At 53.1% G+C, this 17,134-nt stretch overlaps 3 protein-coding genes across 5 annotated transcripts in view; 1 reads left to right on the top strand and 2 right to left on the bottom strand.

Annotated features, from left to right (window-relative positions):
* NRGN (neurogranin) overlaps positions 1 to 5,048 on the top strand; it is a 6,762-nt gene extending 1,714 nt beyond the window's left edge. The window contains exons 2-4 of one of the 2 annotated variants that reach the window (XM_019658935.1): positions 3,373 to 3,599; positions 3,819 to 3,836; positions 4,248 to 5,048. In XM_019658935.1, the coding sequence (XP_019514480.1) occupies positions 3,373 to 3,594 (222 nt within the window). In that variant the 3' untranslated portion in view covers positions 3,595 to 3,599; positions 3,819 to 3,836; positions 4,248 to 5,048. The other variant, XM_019658934.1, reaches the window with a different exon arrangement.
* A 90-nt stretch (positions 5,049 to 5,138) lies between these two features.
* On the bottom strand, positions 5,139 to 10,046 carry VSIG2 (V-set and immunoglobulin domain containing 2). Of its 2 annotated transcripts, XM_019658932.1 has the most exons (7): positions 9,805 to 10,046; positions 9,254 to 9,417; positions 8,489 to 8,696; positions 7,527 to 7,685; positions 6,421 to 6,540; positions 6,164 to 6,308; positions 5,139 to 5,505 (listed from the first exon to the last, which is right to left on the bottom strand). In XM_019658932.1, the coding sequence occupies exons 1-7, from the start codon at positions 9,863 to 9,865 to the stop codon at positions 5,373 to 5,375; spliced, it is 990 nt and encodes a 329-aa protein (XP_019514477.1). In that variant the 5' UTR covers positions 9,866 to 10,046; the 3' UTR covers positions 5,139 to 5,372. The 2 variants fall into 2 exon arrangements, with proteins under 2 accessions (XP_019514477.1, XP_019514478.1); XM_019658933.1 differs by lacking the exon at positions 7,527 to 7,685.
* An 885-nt stretch (positions 10,047 to 10,931) lies between these two features.
* On the bottom strand, positions 10,932 to 15,742 carry ESAM (endothelial cell adhesion molecule). The gene is made up of 6 exons (XM_019658931.1): positions 15,357 to 15,742; positions 14,126 to 14,327; positions 13,774 to 13,929; positions 12,410 to 12,532; positions 12,012 to 12,138; positions 10,932 to 11,780 (listed from the first exon to the last, which is right to left on the bottom strand). The coding sequence occupies exons 1-6, from the start codon at positions 15,684 to 15,686 to the stop codon at positions 11,465 to 11,467; spliced, it is 1,254 nt and encodes a 417-aa protein (XP_019514476.1). The 5' UTR covers positions 15,687 to 15,742; the 3' UTR covers positions 10,932 to 11,464.
* Between the last annotated feature and the right edge of the window lie 1,392 nt (positions 15,743 to 17,134).

The following is a 17,134-nucleotide window of genomic DNA, read 5'->3' as shown; positions in this document are numbered from 1 at the left end:
CCCCAACCCCCAACCCCCCCTAGAAAACCCTGATAACATATACACTTCCAGTCTTTTCCTGTTTGTTATTCTCCAGGAAGCCATTTTTGGTTGTGATAGGAGGAATGGGCTCTTAATGGAGGTTCTTGGGCTTCACTGAAGAGCTCCATTATTTTATAATGTAGAGAAAATAAATGGATAGAAGGTTCTGTATATGTATGGGGGGCGGCGATATTGCTGGGATGGTAACAATGATGGGAAAGGAAGGCAGGAGGCATGGTCAGTGGAAAGAGGTGAGAGAGCAAAGAGTCCAGGAGGCCAGGAATGTAATTTGTCTCCGATGGTGCAAATTAGGGTAGAGTTAATTAGGGTAGAACGTTGGGGTCCATGCCTGTAGGCCCTGGTCTGCCCTGACCATGCCTTGAGTGCCTAGGAAGCCAAACTGAATAATCGGTAGGCATGGTTGGAATGAGTGTTCGTTCCCTAAGGAAAGGAGAATCTTTCCACCAAAAAATACAGAAGAGGGAAATACACAATTATCCCAGTGGCCCAGGGCCCTGGGACACCTCCTCCAGTGTATTCTGTACATACAAGCCTTTCCCTTTCAGGCCCTGTCCTAGGTCATCAGGGCTAAAGGGCTGAACAAGAGACAGCACCATTGTCAGAGTGCACAGCAGGGCAAGAAGAGAGAGAAGGGGTGATAGGGCAGAGGGTTGGGGCAAGGCTGGAAATGAGCATCTTCCTACCCCACCCCCATTCTGTGGAGGGCTGCACTCAGTGCTGGAAGGGAACTGGAAGGTGTGGGGAGAACAATGCATCTGAGAGATGAGAGGCAGGTCCCTCTTCATCGTTAGTTCTGGGCTCTCCTTGCTGACCATCTGACCTGGTGTTTGGGAAACACCTGGTACTGCCTTATTTCCTTCTTTCACCTAGATAAGGAGGCTCAAACAGAAATGAGAAGAAGAAAACAGATCAGCTTTTTAAAAAAAGAGAGCTGTTAATTCAAATGTACCAGTTGCTGATTTACAGTCATATATATATATATATATATATATATATATATATATATATATGACTTAATATGAAAGGCAAAGAAATATTGGTGGGGAGGGGGTGGATCCTACTCCTTTCGTTTATTTAGTCTAGTTGACTTGGTCCAGCTGAACTCATAGAAATAATTACCCGCCCTGAGGCAGTGGTTAACAGCACAGGTTTCTGAATCCCACCGCTATTTGTCAGTTCTGTGACCTTGGGTAAGTTAGACAATGACTGAGGCTGTTTCTTGACCTCTAAAATGGGGATTAAATGGGGTAATATATACAAAACGCTTAGCACAGGGCCCAACCTAAAACAAGCAGTAGGCAAGGATAATTCTTAAAGCGTTTAGGATTTGGGCGCTGAAGGAGACTATTCATCTAGGTCAAGTTCTAGCTGCAGCTGAAGAAACTGAGTCCCTCAGAGGTGAAGTGATGTGCACATTTGGGACCAGAAGCTATGGCTTCTGTTTTGCTCACCAGCGCACTTTCCACTTCCATGCCCACCAGTCCCCCAGAAGCTCTCCAGTTCATACGGAGCTCTCACCATCCAATCTTGGTTTTGGAAGGCACTAGCCCAGGCACCATGACCCTTCCTGAATTCTTTTCAGTCTTCCTCCAGTTCTGCCTGTGGACAGACCACATAGCAGCTCATTTGGAGGGAGAGGGAGCCAATTCTATGGGAGGAGCAGTGTGTTGGAGGTGGCTTTGCCTGTTGTTCCTCCAGGTTTCCATTCTGGATCCAGCTGGGGTGGGTGGTGACAGCAGATGGGTCTTAGCGTGGTCGTGGTCGGGGATAGCAACCCCTGCCCCCACTCAACCTCCACAGCTGCAGGTTGAGGAGAGGTGGGTCAGGAACGGTCTCTTTGATCGTTGTCTTCTTTTGAGGAGAAGCTTCCCTGTTCCCTAGGAATGCTCCAAGAAAGGCTTGAGCTCTGAGAATCAAGGAACCAAAAAGCGCTGTTTTTGGTTTATAGGTAGGGAATAAGAAGATGTCAGGGAGAGAGCACTAGACCAGGGAAAGACAAAAAGTGTTCTGGGCCCTCCACAATCATACTGGTCTCTTGATAACTCATTTTAACTGCATTTAACTCAATTGTGGGCATCTTGAGCACACACTGAAGAATTCTGAAACCCGGGAAAAGAGGGCAGACTTGGGAAGCGCGAGGAGGGAAGGCATTTGTAAACTTGTGGTTAGGCATCTGGGGTTTAAACCTGTGCTCCTGGGGCAGAACCTGGTTGGGGTAGTGATGCTAAAGCTCCACTCATACCCATCCGACTTCTGTGAATTGGATGGGAAAATGAGTAGAACTGAATGACTATGTGAGACCTTGGTCATCTCATGCCCAGGAAGCAAAACACAGTGAAAGCAGTGGAAGTCTTCAGACCAAAAAAAGAGAGCAAATTCCTAGAAGCCAGGGGGTCAGACCAAAGGAGAAATGCCCTTCTGACTGCATAATCTGTATCCCAGCCCGCATTAACACTGTGAGCAACCCGGGTTCGAGCTGAGGCCCTCTCCATGCCAGAGCCTTGTCTCTGAAATCAGTACCATCAGTTCCCTGTCCCTTTCTACTCTCAGCTGGGGCAGGCTGGGGAAACAAACCTGGGGCATGGGGGCGGGTCTCATTATTATTAGGTTGAAACATATGAAATTGTTTTTACATGACCATTTTTAGTCTACAAAAACAGCTATTTCACATCAAATTATTCAAAAGAATTGTACTGGGTTGTCGGAAAAGTCATGACGCATTATTGCAACAAAAACAGAGAAAAAAATACGTCATGACTTTTCTGACAACCCAATAGTAATAGCTACTATTTATTGAACAACTAGATTGTGCCAGAAACTTTATGCATATCATGTTTATTCTTCCCCACAACCCACAGAGGTAGATATTATCCTGATTTCAGAAGGGGCCCTTCTGAGCTGCAGGTACCTCTGAGGACTGGGAAGAGGCAGCCACATCCAGGAGTGCCTGCTGTTGTTCACTTGGCTCCTCCAAGCCCCCCTCCAGTCAGCTCTGCTGCTCCCTCAACTCAGCTAATGGCTTGGGCCCTTGGCTCACTCAGGGCTCTCTGGCTGTCTTGCATGGCTATCTTGGATCCCATCCCAGCATGCACTTTTTCCTGAGTTGGGAACACAACTGTGTCCACTTGAACCTGAACTTTCCTTTTTGCCTGCCCCTGCCCAGGAAGGACACAGACACCAGCGCACCCACCCAGCCTTAGCCCTTCTCCACGCCCTCTCTGCACTTCCCACTCGCGTCGCCCTCGTCTCAACCCCCAAGGCTCTACTCCAATCCTACCCTCGCGGGGTCTTGGCCCAGTCACCCCACAGGTATCCCTGCCCCACCCCCAGGAGAGCGCCTGTTCCAAGCCTGACGACGACATTCTAGACATCCCGCTAGACGATCCTGGTGCCAATGCTGCAGCTGCCAAAATCCAGGCGAGTTTCCGGGGCCACATGGCGCGGAAGAAGATCAAGAGCGGAGAACGCGGCCGGAAGGGCCCGGGACCCGGAGGGCCGGGCGGAGCTGGGGGCGCCAGGGGAGGCGCGGGCGGCGGCCCCAGCGGTGACTAGGCCAGGTGAGCGGGTCCTTTCCCAGTCCCGGGACCCGCTAAGAGCGCCTGCTCCTCCTCGGAAGGAGCAAGGAAGACAGGGCGGTCTGGGGGTGTAGAGGGGTGTGGGGAGCTAAGGTTGGGGTACTGGAAATCCGAGACGGGAAGTGGTGGGGGAGCTGCGAACGCTGCGGTCCGAGAGCTCACCTGTTTCTCCACTCTCCTTTCTGCACCCCCGGACCGAAGAATTGAGCATTTTTGAAGGTAATGAATACGATACCGAAGCGGCGGGGTGGGAACCCTGAGTGGGAGAAAAGGACCCAGTCCCCACCTCCTTCCCTCTGCCCGCCCTCACCCCTCCCAGCCGGGGAAAAGACACCCTGCGCCTGCGGGGTTTCTGATACATCAAGACGCCAGAGGCTGGCTGCGACCTGGCTGGGCACACCTGGGCCAACACAGATACGCAGACACCCCGTTTGGCTACCCGAGCCTGGCGGGGGGTCTCTAAGCACGATGGTACACACACTAACCGCCCGCGGCTCGGTTCAGCTCAGTGGCTCGGGGTGCCTGGGGACTCCTGGCGCTCACGCCCTGGTGTCTCGGTCCAGGAAGGGGTAAGGAAGGGGGAGAGGAAGTACCGGAGAGGGCAGGTGCTCAGACCTTCTCTGTCCTCAGTTCCCGAGGAGAGATGGATGCCGCGTCCCCTTCGCAGTGACGAGACTTCCCTGCCGTGTTTGTGACCCTCTCCTTCCCACCAACCTGCCAGCTTCAGGAGCCTCCCTGCGTCCCCAGAGACCCTGTCCCAAGCAAGCTCCGTCGAGGACTCTCTTAAGTCCGTGCCCTTTCAGTTCTCTATTCTAGTACGGTCCCGGATAGCCCTTCTTCCCCACCCTCGCTCTAAACCTTGCGCTCCCCAGTCGTCATTCTTTGCTGCTCGACCCTTTCCCCGCACCAGCATGCAGCTGCCACTGCAGCCTTGCGCTCCCCAGCGCGCACCGCGGAGGGCGCCATAGCCTCTGCGTTACCCGAGGACAACCACTTAAAACAACAAAAAGTCCTTTCGTTCCATGCTCAGCTAAAGGGGGCGCCCTTTGTCTTCGTGCTGTTCCCGCTACTGCCCAGCCCCAGAACTCTGGATCTGGAGCGAGGAGGGGAGAAGGGTTTGTATGGTATCGGATAGCCCTGGCTCGGATGGGAAGGAAAGTTTCTATTTTACACCCTACCCCAAGCCTGCCTGTAATGCGCCCTGCCCTCTCCCGAGCGCACCCCGAGAGTCACCCTCCGCAGCTCTCTTGTTATGCAAACGCCGAGCGCCGGGAGGCTCGGTGGGAGGGGTCTGCCGTGGCCCCACCCCTGCCCTGCTGGCCCCAGCCCGCCGGGCTCCTGGGGCTGCGGCCGGAAGGTTTTTTAATCTCCGTGTGTGCATGTGACTGTGCTGGGTTGGAATGTGAACAATAAAGAGGAATGTCCAAGTGTTCCAAGGGTGCCAGAGGGGAGGGTGCTTGGGTGCAAAGGGCCACCGCTGGAAATTTGAACAAGTCTCCTTTGACCAAACCAAAATGTAGGGGTGGGGTGGGGGGCAAAGGAGAGGGACCTCGGTTAAAACTTACCCTTTGGAGCCAACCAAACTTTCCGCATACAACATCACCTCTGGAACTTTAAACCCATTTTTCCTCTACTGGTAATACTCCTTGGGCCGCCTTGAGGAATTTGCTATACCAGCAGAATGAAGAGGAAGTCAACATGGTACCCAAAGGTTTTTTAATTGTTGATATTACCCCTTAGGGATCAGGAGGGAAATTAGACAACCATAGGCAGCTTGGACTTGGTGGTCGTCACAGTGCTGGCAGAGGGGGGCCTCTCCAGGAGCTCATTGCTGGAATCGTCCCTCACAGAGGTTTGCTTAGAAATCCCAGGAGCCATGGCGTCCTCTCTGATAGATGTAAGCACATTCTCAGTAAAGGCTGGAGGCATCCCTCAGAGGACCCCCTCACACCCAACCCAGGGACTTTTACACTTTACCACACCTGAGAATCATTTGTGGAACTTGGGTTGAAATGAAGATTCCAGGCCCCATCACCCCCCAAAACACACACAAGTATTCTACTTCAGGATGGGTAGGGAGTGGCCTGAATCTGAATGTTAACAAGCTCCCCATGATTTCTGTCTGGATAATCAGAGGACCACGCTTGGAGAAATATTACTCTGGACCCCACAATTAATAGCTGAAGTGAATAAGAAAGGCAGCTTTGGCCTCTCCTTGCTGCCCCACACAGAAGAACTAAACTTAGCTGAGTGCCCAGGACAAATCCAACTCCTGGCATCCACATCCTGTTGATGTAGAAAAGGCCATAAAAACTGAGCAGTGGAAATTCAGTTAGAGTGTGAGGGCAGTTTGTGAGCCAACCTCTCCACCTGTATACTGTTCACACTCAAACGGGCTACACTACCACCCTCACCACCAAATCCCAGGGCTGAGCAGCACTCCTTACCCAAACACCCCAAAGATGTCAGAGTTTGAGGACTGACATCACCTACCCTACCCAAGCCATTTCCTCCCTCTCTGCACACACCCCCACCCTGCTGCTCACCGAAGGTCACTACCCCCGTATGTCTCCTTAGGCCTCTTCCTCCTCTCTTTCTGGAACCTTATTAGGCAGAAGGCAGCGATGGACAGGAACAGCACTCCCAGGAGCACCCCAATCACAGCCCCGGCTACTCGGCCTTTGGAAGGGTCTAAGGATACACAGGGTCCTCAGAACTGCAGATCCTCCTTGGCCCTTCAGACAATTTCATGCAGCATCCACACCCCAGGCCTGCCAACCTGGCCCCTGGCCAGCATTCCTACCAGTCACAGAGAGAGTCAGCTCACAGGATGCACTGCCCAGTTGGTTGGTGGCCACACAGCGGTAGGTGCCCGAGGAGGCCAGGGAGAGATTGGTGAGAATGAGCTGGCCCGAGACCTCATCTAAAGGGTAAAGAGGAAGTGTTCTATCACTCCTTTGACTCAGTGAGCACCTACTATGATGAAAGCATAGTTCATTTCATCCTTACAACCATCCTGTCAGGAAGGGACTAACCTCATTTTATTAGTAGGAAATCTGGCTCAGAGAAGGAAAGTAATTGTGTGGAGTGGCCCAGAGAGGAAGTGCCAAGCCAAAAGCCACTGCAATTTCTGTGCTCTTTCCACCCACCCTATATGGTTGCCTTTTCAGGGGAGGGGGAGACTGCACACACACACACTCTCTCTCTCTCTCTCTCTCACACACACAGAGTTCAGAAACTGGTAATGGAATTGGGGTGGGGCGCTTACTGGCTGATGTCAGGTTCCTGACTGGGGATAAAAGGCTTCATTGCTAGAAACTATCCTCTGGGGTGGTTCTAAGCTGACCAAGTGCTTTTCTAGGCTGCTCGCCTTCCCTTTGAAGACAGAGCACACACACCAGGAGGTGATCTGGGGGCTCTGTGGATTGACAGTTGGGTTGGCTGGGGTTGGGGAAAGAGACAGGGCACTGGAGCCAGCACAAGGGGGCTGAGAAGCCAAAGCTCTTAGCCAGTTATATGGTTTCTCTAGAGAAACTGGCCAAAGGATTCAAGACAATTTATGCTACTCTGCCTCAGTTTTCCCTCTAGGAAGTTAGAAAATGATCCATGACCCTTAAGAAATCCCCCGAAAACAGACAAATGGGAATCATAGAATGCCCCTGCCTTCCACGTTCTTCCAGGATATCAGGAGTACATTTAGCTTGAGAAATGCTGCTGCAAGAACCATGCAGTCACAGACTGTGCAGGAAGACAGACAGGAGGGACCAATGCAGGAACCAAAGAAGGAGGGAGAAAGTATAACATCTGTCTCATACCCACAGGCATGGAGCTGGTACTGTGGGTGTGTGGGGTTTAGAGACCAGATTTACCCAGGTCCTGAGTCCCTTCCTCGATGCCCTTGGCCCTTACCTTGCACCATGCTGCCAGGAGAAGGTGTAGGAGAAGATTCAAGGCGGGCCCAGTTGTACACTGGTCTGGGGGCTCCCTCGGAAGAGCTACACCTTAGTGCAGCAGAGCCCCCCACAGAGATTTGGCCAGTCTGACTGCACAAGGGACTACTGGGGGGCACTGCAAAAATCACAGAAAGAACTTTAGCAATCTTCTAACCCCACACCCATTAAGTGCTGAATTCCCTGCTTCAATCTGCCTACCAAATAGTGGTCCATTTCTGTTCACATACCACTGCATCCCCAGGAAATGGTATCCACTACTGGAAATTCTGATTGTTAGAAAAATCTTCCTCATGTTGAGCCACAATCTCTGTTAATATAATATCCACCCATTGGTCCCAATTCCTGCCCTCTGGGCCCACAAAGAGAAATGAAAAAAACTCTCACCACAAGACAGCCTTTCAGGTATTTGAATGAACTCATATACCACCTTCTAAGTCTTCTCTGTCCCATCTAAACATCCATCCCCAGCCTATTTGTTTTTCTGTTTGCTCATCTCTGAGCAGGCTCTAGTGTGGGGTAAGATGGAAGCCCTGAACACAGAGCTGATGCTTAGTGGGAGGGGCCCTTGTTCCTGTAACGGCCACTCCCCTTTTCTGTCACTGACCTGGGGAGGGACAGAATCTGAGCTACAAAGGGGAGGTTCCTCCAAAGATGGAGCTGTTGGGGATATGACTCAGCCCCTACATGTGGGACTTTTGTTACTGGGGACAGGGAGGAGCACTCTTTAGGAGGGTGAAGCAGGAGTGTGACCACCTGGATTAGAAGACTCTGTAGATAGGAGGCACTTTCCCTTGGGGTCCCCAGTGTAGTTGTGTGCTTGGGCTGGAAGTCAGGGTATGGTGGGGGAGGGAGATTTAGCAGGGCCACTGCAATCATTTAGAGTATCTGGGTGGCTGGTGGGTCCCCAGCCTGCCTTACCCAGCACAGTAAGGTTGATTAGCCCCAACCCATTGGTGTAGAAATCTGGTGGGTTGTTAACATGGCAGAGGTAGGTTCCAGTATCCGAGGGGCGGACATCAGTCAGTTTCAGGGTGGCCACTCCTCCTGTGGGGGGATTCTCAAGCAGGCTGGCCCGCTTTGCTTTAGAACCAGTTGGATACAGATGTCCACTGGTGAAGTACAGGATCTGGAGAGAAGCAGGAGACACACATCCACATCTTTTCCTGCCTGGCATCAACTCTACAGTCCTTTCTCAAAAGGGCCCCTTCCTTACACCAGGCAGGGACTCTGATACTCTGTAGCCAGGACCATGAAGGTCTGTCTCTAAATACCATCACTTCCTAGGTACTAAATGAGCTAGATTCATTGCTTTCAGCTAAGTATGGCTCTCAATTTGGAAATAATAATAATAATCCTGGAAGGGGCAATATTTTATCCTACTTTCACTCACAACAGCTGAGCATCAATAGGATCATTAACTAAAGCTGGGACTGCCCTAACACAGGGGAGTTGCATATGGGAAAGGAAGGTGGGTAAACAGAGCCATACATGATCTGGGGTTACACAGACGGCGGGCCTAAGAAGATCTAGAAAGAGTCCACTTATTTGTTATCCAAGGATACTGATCCCCAATGCATCCTCCGGTCCCTGTGCCCTCATCCTGGGTAGGCCCCCTGTTCCTGCCTTTACAGGCCAACCTGGCCACAGGCTGGAGGCGCCCCCCCGCCCCCACTCTCAGCTCACGGGTTGGGACACAGAGATGGGCTTCCCAGGCTGCACAAAGCTCCACTCCAGGGCGAAGGTGTCTGTCACCGACGTGCTGTAGCTGCAGGTCAGCTCCGCGGTCTTTCCCACGGGCGTGCTCAGGGGCTCGGCAGGTACGTGCACCTCCACGGCTGGTCCCGGGTCTGGGGATGCACAGGGAAGGGTGCTCAGGCGGCCGGCCAGGGGGGCTGGGCCGAGCCCCAAATCCCGTCCGTCTGGAGCCTGGCCCACCCGGCTCCCACATGGAGACTGGGGGCTCCCTCCCCCAACGCCACCCTTCTCGAAACCTGAGGTTCCGGGAGGGAGGAGCCCACGTCGCGGTCAGATTTTGTGGGTGAAAGGACGAGATTGGCCAGGTATGAGGGTGTGTTTGTCGGGGAGAGGAGGACAATGGTACTGCGGTGGCTCAGCTCTCCCGGGGAGGCCCAACTCGCCGACCGGCTTCCGCGCCCCGTCCTCGCCCTATGGATCCTGGACGGCCCCTCCCCTGCCTCGCGCGGTCCCCACTGCGGTCCGAGCCCCCTCCTCACCAGTCATGCAGATCAAACCCAGCAGCGCCCCGCACAGCAAAGGCCTCAGGAGTCGGGTCATGGCCGCGTCCCGCCGTCTGTGGTCTGGTGTCCCGGTCAGGGAAGGGAAGGTGGCGCCCACAGGGCAGCCGCCTCGTGCTGGGCAGGGGCGAGACTGGCTATCTCAGAGCAAACAAGGCGAGAGGCCGGCCCCCACGGGTAAGGAAACGCCTCTCCCTCCTCCAGGCACAGTTCTGGCACCACACTAGCCCTACTCCCTTTTTCCGTCCTCCTCCCCTCAATTTTTGGAGCTGTCAGGCCCTTGGTAAAGGGCTGGGCTGGGCGTGAGCACCTGAAGGGAAGGAGTCAGAACTGCAGCTCTGGAGGGCAAGTTCCTGGAGGAAGAGGTAGGCGTTTGGACAGCCGGGGACCTGGCAGAGGACATCACCACTTTGAGGCTGCAGACCCTTTCTGACCCTTACAGAGATTCTTGTTCCTTCCAGGCCCCTCCTCTTCACTCAAGAGATCCCTTCTCTGGCACTTTTATCACCACTGGCGGAGGTAGGAGTCTCCATGGAAACTACAGCTTCCTCCCCACTCCCAGAGTCACTCCCCTTGATGGGCAGAGAAACCGATACTTGGCGGAGCCCCCACACTTGGTAGGAAAGGGCAGGGCGGCGTTGGGGCATACACCTGCACCATATCCTACACCCCGCTCTCCTGCAGCACAGAGGGGCACTGCTGGCTGGGCAAGATGTGTTTGTTAAGCGTTTGGTGGTCCCGAGAGAGGGAAGCCCCCGTCACGTTCCTTCTCCAGCCCTTGAAGAGGAAACAGGAGACAAAGTACACACACACACACACACACACACACACACACACCCCCAAGCCCAAGGCACTCAGGCTCCAGCAGAACGTGCACCAATTACATCCCCTTGCTGCTCAGAGTGGCTTCAGGCTCTTTGTGCCTCTCCCAGGCCACCTGACAGCAAATGACCCTTTTAAAGCTGTAGCAGAGCTGTCCTGAGCCAGTAAGGCAGAGGCTGTGTGGAGACGCTGTCCTGGGTATGCAGCCGAGGTAGGGATCCTCTTTGCGTCATCCTTAACTTCTCTTGGGATTTCCAAGTTTGAAAAGGTGATTTGACTATTACTTTCCATACAAACACAATGTATCTTTATTGAAATTTGTAAAATAAAAACAAAACCAAGCCTTTCAACTTAGTTTAACAAGTATGTTCCCTATCCCCTGTCCCAACAAAACCCAACCAAGCCAGCAGGACAGGTTATATTAATGCAGGGAGCTGGAGAGGGAGGGAAGGATGGTGTTAGATAGGGGCAGGGTACAGGTCAAGGGGCCCTGGAGGACTCATTGACCGGCAGACCCAGTGGGAGCGGGAGGAGGTAGCCAATCTCAGCAGCATTCCTCTGCAGTTTCAGGGAAGCCCCAGGAGCAGATGGAGGCGCTTCCTAATTCCAGGTCCATTTCCTCTTCTTCGACTTCCTGGAAGTCTGGGTCTTAACTGAGACCCAGTTTACCCATAATAAAGACAGGCGGGGGCAGAGGACTGGAGATCTGGAAGGTGGCCACCCTCCCAGACTCAGGCCTCAGTGCTAGGGTGAACCCTATAGTGATCCCTGTAGGAAGGCGATAAACCAGGTGGCTCTGCCAAAAACGTCTGGGCCATCACACCAGAGACCCAGCCTGACTCTGGGTGGGCACCATTATAGGGACAGCACCCATACGGCTCAGAGTAGAGGAAGAGATCCCACCAGGGCTGGGGGATATTGGCTGAGGGGGGGCCCCATCTGTCCTGGGAAGCCTTGGTGAGGGCCGAGCCTGACTGGTGAGGCTGGGTGTGGGGGTCAATGCGCCATGCCTAGGAGGGCCTTGGGGTGGCCTGAGTGCTCGTGCCGAGGTAACAGAGGAAAGGGTCCCATTCTTGGAGATTGTGTCTGAGCCCTTGGGCCACAGCAGAGTCCGGGGAGCGATGGCATCCTCCCTAGTCATCAAAGAAGTAATGAAGTCAGAAACTGGAAGGGGGAGAGAATCTACATGCCTTGTTTTATTCTCCCCTCCGCCCCTGTCATCTCTCCTCTCCCTTAAAATCTGCCCATAGGAATGGTGTTTCAGCCACTGCCCACCCTTCCATTAGATGAGTGCTGCCTGAATTCCCAGCCTCTGTAAAAGGAGCTAGGAGAGCTGGGTCTGGGCAGAGACCAGAGACACTTACTTGATATCGTTAGCAGGCTCCTCTATGGCCTTGCCCCGGTGTTGGTACAAGAGGACCAGTCCAGCCAGCAGCCCCAATCCAATCAGGGTGCCCACAACAGCTCCTGCAATCACTGAAGCCCCAGGCCCTGCAAAAACCTTGGTGTCAGAGAAGGACACCCAGCTGTTCCCGACCCCTCTCCAATACCACTACCCCATTGCCACCATATACATGTCCTCTTTTTCCCTGTTAAGAAGAGGTGGCTGTCAGGCAGAAAACGGTCACTGACCAAACATTTGTACAAACATTTGACCAGGACGAGTTCCTTGCCCTGTTACAATGAGAGGCCTCTTCCTCTCTTGCAACCCCACCCCACCACCGACCAACCTTCTCCCTAACCACACTTACCCCTAACTGACCTGTGCTCACTTCCAGGGTCACGTTGCACTGGGCACTGCCCACGTCATTGTGGGCCTTGCAGATATAGACTCCAGACATGGAAGTGGAAAGGTTTTTGAGGCTTAAAGACCCACGGATGGCATCTGTGGACACAATTTAGCCATCAGGCCAGGGGTCCTCTTTCCCATTAAAAAAAAAAATCCTACCCCTCCTCTGGAATGTCCTCTTTGACTCTGGGAGACTGAGCCTGATGGAGGGAAAAGGTGTGACAGCCAGCACACTGGGTTCTCCCAGTTGCAGAACTGCTAGCTCAATACTGCTCATTATTTCCATTGCTCAGTGTCCCCAACTGATTGGGAAAGGAGGCTAAAGAAGTGATGCCCAGAAAAACCAAAACATGAGTTTTATTTTTACTTCTGAGTGCTAGAGTAGTGTGAGAGAAAGAACATTAGGAAAGAGAAAACCTGTGTTCCAGAATAGGCCGTGTGACTAAGCAAGTTACTTGCTATCCCTGGGTCCCAATTGCTTCATCTGTAAAATGGGGTAATATGACCTGCTGGATGATGTTGAGAGGATTATATGAAATAATCATTATAACAGTCAAAGTTTCTTGGCTACTTATTGTACACCAAAGACTAAGTTCTTTACATGTACTAACTTAGGAAAGTTTAACAACAAACCTATGAGGTAAGGACTATGTAAAAAAATAAAAAACTTTTATTATAAAAATGGACAAATAAAAAGTAGCAAGAGGGACAAAATGAAAATCCATATACCCACCACCTAGACTTAACAGTTGTTCACATGTAGCGACACTTATTTCATTTCCCTTTCTCTTTTTTTCTGGGATATTTTAAAATAAATACTTAAGCATGAATCCCCTCCCTCCCAAAAAATAAAAATAAAAATAAGGACACTGCCCCACATAGCCACAATACCATTGCCATACCTGATAAATGAATAATTCTCTAAAAGAATCTAATACTCCAAACTAAAAATGTTCCATCAATTATATCTCATTAAAATTGAAAAAGAAATGTTCCAATTGCCCCAAATGACTTTTATAGTTGGTGTGTTCAAATCAGGGCTCCTGATATCCCGGTTTTACAAATGAGGAAACATAGGCACCAAGTCACACAGCTAGTGAGCAGCACAGCTGGAATGTGAATGCAGACTCGCCAGCTCCAGAGCCCGGTTTAGTAGCATGGTTACACAGCACCATGAAAGCACCCAACACCTGCATGCAAGCTCTTTCTCCACGCCCCCATCCCCATCCTCCCCAGTACCTTTCAGCATTGCCTTCCCTTTTCACCCCAGTCCCTCTGGTACCTCTCTTCATCCCCTACCCCAGCTAGAGTCTCAGCTGTCTCCGGAAGTTCCTCACCTAAAACTGGTGCAAAGAAAACCTGGGGAGATGGGGGCGGCCGCTCCCACTGGTATCGAGCAGCAGGCTTACTCCTCGGGGACTGGCAGCTCAGGGTCACATTGGTCCCCACACGGGGCACTCCCAGTAGGTGGCAGGATGGAGGAGCTGGTGGAACTAGGGGAGGGGACACTGGTTAAAAACTCACACCCAAGAGACCAACAGACACACCCTCCCCCAACTCCCACACACATACCCTCTGTCACTCCATTTGCCCCTCCTCCCATCTCCACGCTCAGTCATATGGGGGAGAGACCTGCCTGACCTCCCGTGGGAGTGGGGAGGTACTGGAAAGTGGGTGCTTCTCACTTACCCAGTACACTGAGTTCTAAAGTCTTGCTGCTGTGGCCCCTGTTCATGCCTTGATTGTCTTGCACATTCACAGAGCAGCGGTAGGACCCGGAGTCTTTCTCCTGGAGGCCCTGCAGCCGCAGGGACACATTCCGGGAGGGCATGGAGTAGACCAGGGATACTCCGGGTTTGCTTGACGTGCTCCCACTGATGTACGCCAAAACCTGGTGTGGGCATAATGCCTCCCCATTAGTACATGCATGCACTGTGCCCGCAGGCTCAGCCAGTCCCCTTCCCCTGTAACCTGTACCAGTTCCCTATTCACCCCTATCTCCTTAGCCACCCTCTCACCACCCACAGGTCTTCTCCACCAGAACGGCTCTTGATCCCCTATACATTGTCTCTTCATCTCCCCCTTGGGGTGTTTAGAAAGGTGGTATAATGGGTGAAGGATAATGTAAATAGGGGTTATGTATGAAAGAAATTTAGATTGCAGGCATAGGTAGATCCAAGATTTTAAAAAGATCTTTTATCTTCTTTTTCTTGAAGATGCTCCCTCCCCGCCCCAAATGAATAAGTCCAGGCCCTATGAAACCTGGATTTACCCCCAAGTCTATTTTATACATACCCCCTAGTTATCAAATGACCTCTTGAACACTTTCTTGGGCTTCGAAGGAGCCATGCAAGTAAGGGGCTCTGCAAATGAAGTGTCCTTGGCCCCTGGGTGTCTCTGACTTTAAGTGTAATGTCAGGAAGGAGGCTGGGTGGGAGATTGTGGGAGGAGTCTGCCCTTTGCCTCTCAAGGTGGGTATAGAAGGGGCAGTGGGATAGATAATCGTTTGGGAAGAGAAGTGGCCTGTGACAGTGTCCAAAGCAGAGAATGAAAACAGGAAGATGCACAACTTTTAAAAGTTGTGTGATACTCTAACCCTCCCCACCTCAACCTCCAATCATAGATTACCCACCAACCCCCATAGCAAAATAAAATGCCTCTTTTTACTTTTCAGTGTTTTGTGTGCGGGATTTCTAGGGAAAATTGGGGAAAAGTGAATTCTTTTGGGATGCCTCCAAGATCGGAACCAAATTGAACCGGTAAGGAGGGCCTGGCTTTCCCCTGAAAACTCCTTCCTGCGCTCCATTCCCGGGTCGATCCCCCCACCCCGCAACCCCACGTTGCCAGCGGCCAGCTGCCAGCTGTTCCCGCCGCCCCACTGTGATCAGATAGTCTGGGCTGAGACGCTTTCCTTCCTCACCTGGTTCAGTTCCTTCCCTTCCTGTTCCAAGAACCACATCACGGTGAGCTTCTCCCACGGCTGGGCCGAAGACAACTCCCCTCGAAAGGTGTACCACGCAGGGAGTACCACTTCCGCTCCCTCCACTGCCTGCAGCCTGGTGAGACCCGCGGGCACTTGCAGCTCCAGCTGGGCGCGCGCAGGGGGCGCTGGGAATGAGAGCAGCGAAGCGCGTGAGCGCTGACCTGCCCACCCCGCGGAGGAGAGGGTCAGGAAGTCCCGCCAACGAAAAGGACGGCCTCGCGGGGTCGAAGACCGCCCCGGAACCCTAACCCAAGTACCCGCTTTCATGTCCTCAGCGCTTGTTCTGCGCACCCTTAGTCCATGGGTTTGTAGCCCGCAGAGGGACACATTTCTGTGTATTTATTTGTATCCAGAGGCGCAGATTTCGGAGCACCAAGAAGAAGGGGCAGATTTCCAGCAGGAAGGGGAAGACAACCAAATGGAAGGGCAGGCTTTATACTTTTGATGTACACTCTGCATAGTCCACTTGCTCCCCTAATTCCCCCGGCCGAAGCCAAGGGTGGAGGGAGTGGCGAAGCTGGTCAGGATCGGAGTGTTCCTCGCCGCTTAGTTCTTTCTCCACCAGAGGGGCGGAGGGGTTGGGAGACCGCGGGTTAGATTCCCATTTACCCCGGACACGTGCGCTCCCTTGGAAAGATGAGAGTTGGGACCCAGCAAGCTCCCACGGGCCCCTTTGGGGTCCAGGCGATCTGGGAGGGTCCTCTGAGGTCGCAGGGGATCGTGGCAGAGCTGGGACACGAATGAAGGTCCCCAACAATCAAGTACAAATTTGTGTCTGCGCGTGTCCGGCGTCCAGGAGATGGACTGGGGTGTTGGTTTCAAGGAGGACACTATTATCAATGTTTGCACCGTGGTATCCGGGCACACTCACTTTTAGCCCTTCGGAAAGGCAATGGAACAGCCGAATCCTAAGCCATATGGGGGGGCGGGGGATAACCTCGGGCTTGTGTCCGGCCGGGCCTGAGGATGCTGGCTGCCCTGGGCCTCTGCCTCGCTCTTCTTGGGCCTTGGCACTCTGCGTGGTGACCAGGCGGCCAACGAACGCACTGGCCGAAGCCGCAGACAGACAAGGCTCTCTGCCCTCCAGGAGCCGGGCTGAAGGCCTCCGAGGCCAGGATCGGACCAGCCAAGATGACAGCCAACCCCACCCTTTCCCGCTGCGCGTCTTTGTAGAACCCCTACCTTACTCCTAGTCTTAGGAGCACCCCCCTTCCTATTTCCTGGCGGATCCCTGAGAGCCAGGCAGGAAACTTGTACCCAGCGATAAGCTAGAAGACAATGACGGGGGAGGGAGCCACAGGGCCGGAGGCTCGACGGGCGGAAACAACCTCCGCCTCAAGGATCCCGAAGCCCCCGGGAACCCCACCCCCACCCCGCTCGAAATGGCCCAGGCCCGGACGCCCGGAGGCCCGCGGGCGGGCCGATTCTCCCAGCCTTTCCATAGTGCTCCGGGCTGCCAAGCAGTTGCTACGTGAAACCCGCAGTAGGCGCCCTCAGCGACCTACCCTAGGTCCCATGTGTAATTTCACTTTGCAAAAGGTAGGGGGTGGGGGTGGGATGTTTAAGATAGTAATGGACACACTTCAGGGCAAATGCTCCCTGTCCTACCCCCCCCAGTCAGAAACCAGGAACTGAAGGGTCCGGAGGCTTCCGCCCTCCGTCCTAGGTGTCCGCTGGAGCAGAAGCCCCCAACTCTTGGTCTCCTTCGATCCCAG

The sequence above is a fragment of the Hipposideros armiger genome, unplaced genomic scaffold (genome assembly GCF_001890085.2).
Source record: "Hipposideros armiger isolate ML-2016 unplaced genomic scaffold, ASM189008v1 scaffold_291, whole genome shotgun sequence".
NCBI classification, from domain to species: Eukaryota; Metazoa; Chordata; class Mammalia; order Chiroptera; family Hipposideridae; genus Hipposideros; species Hipposideros armiger.
Note: the sequence above shows the minus strand (reverse complement) of the source record. Positions and strands in the feature narration are given on the sequence as shown.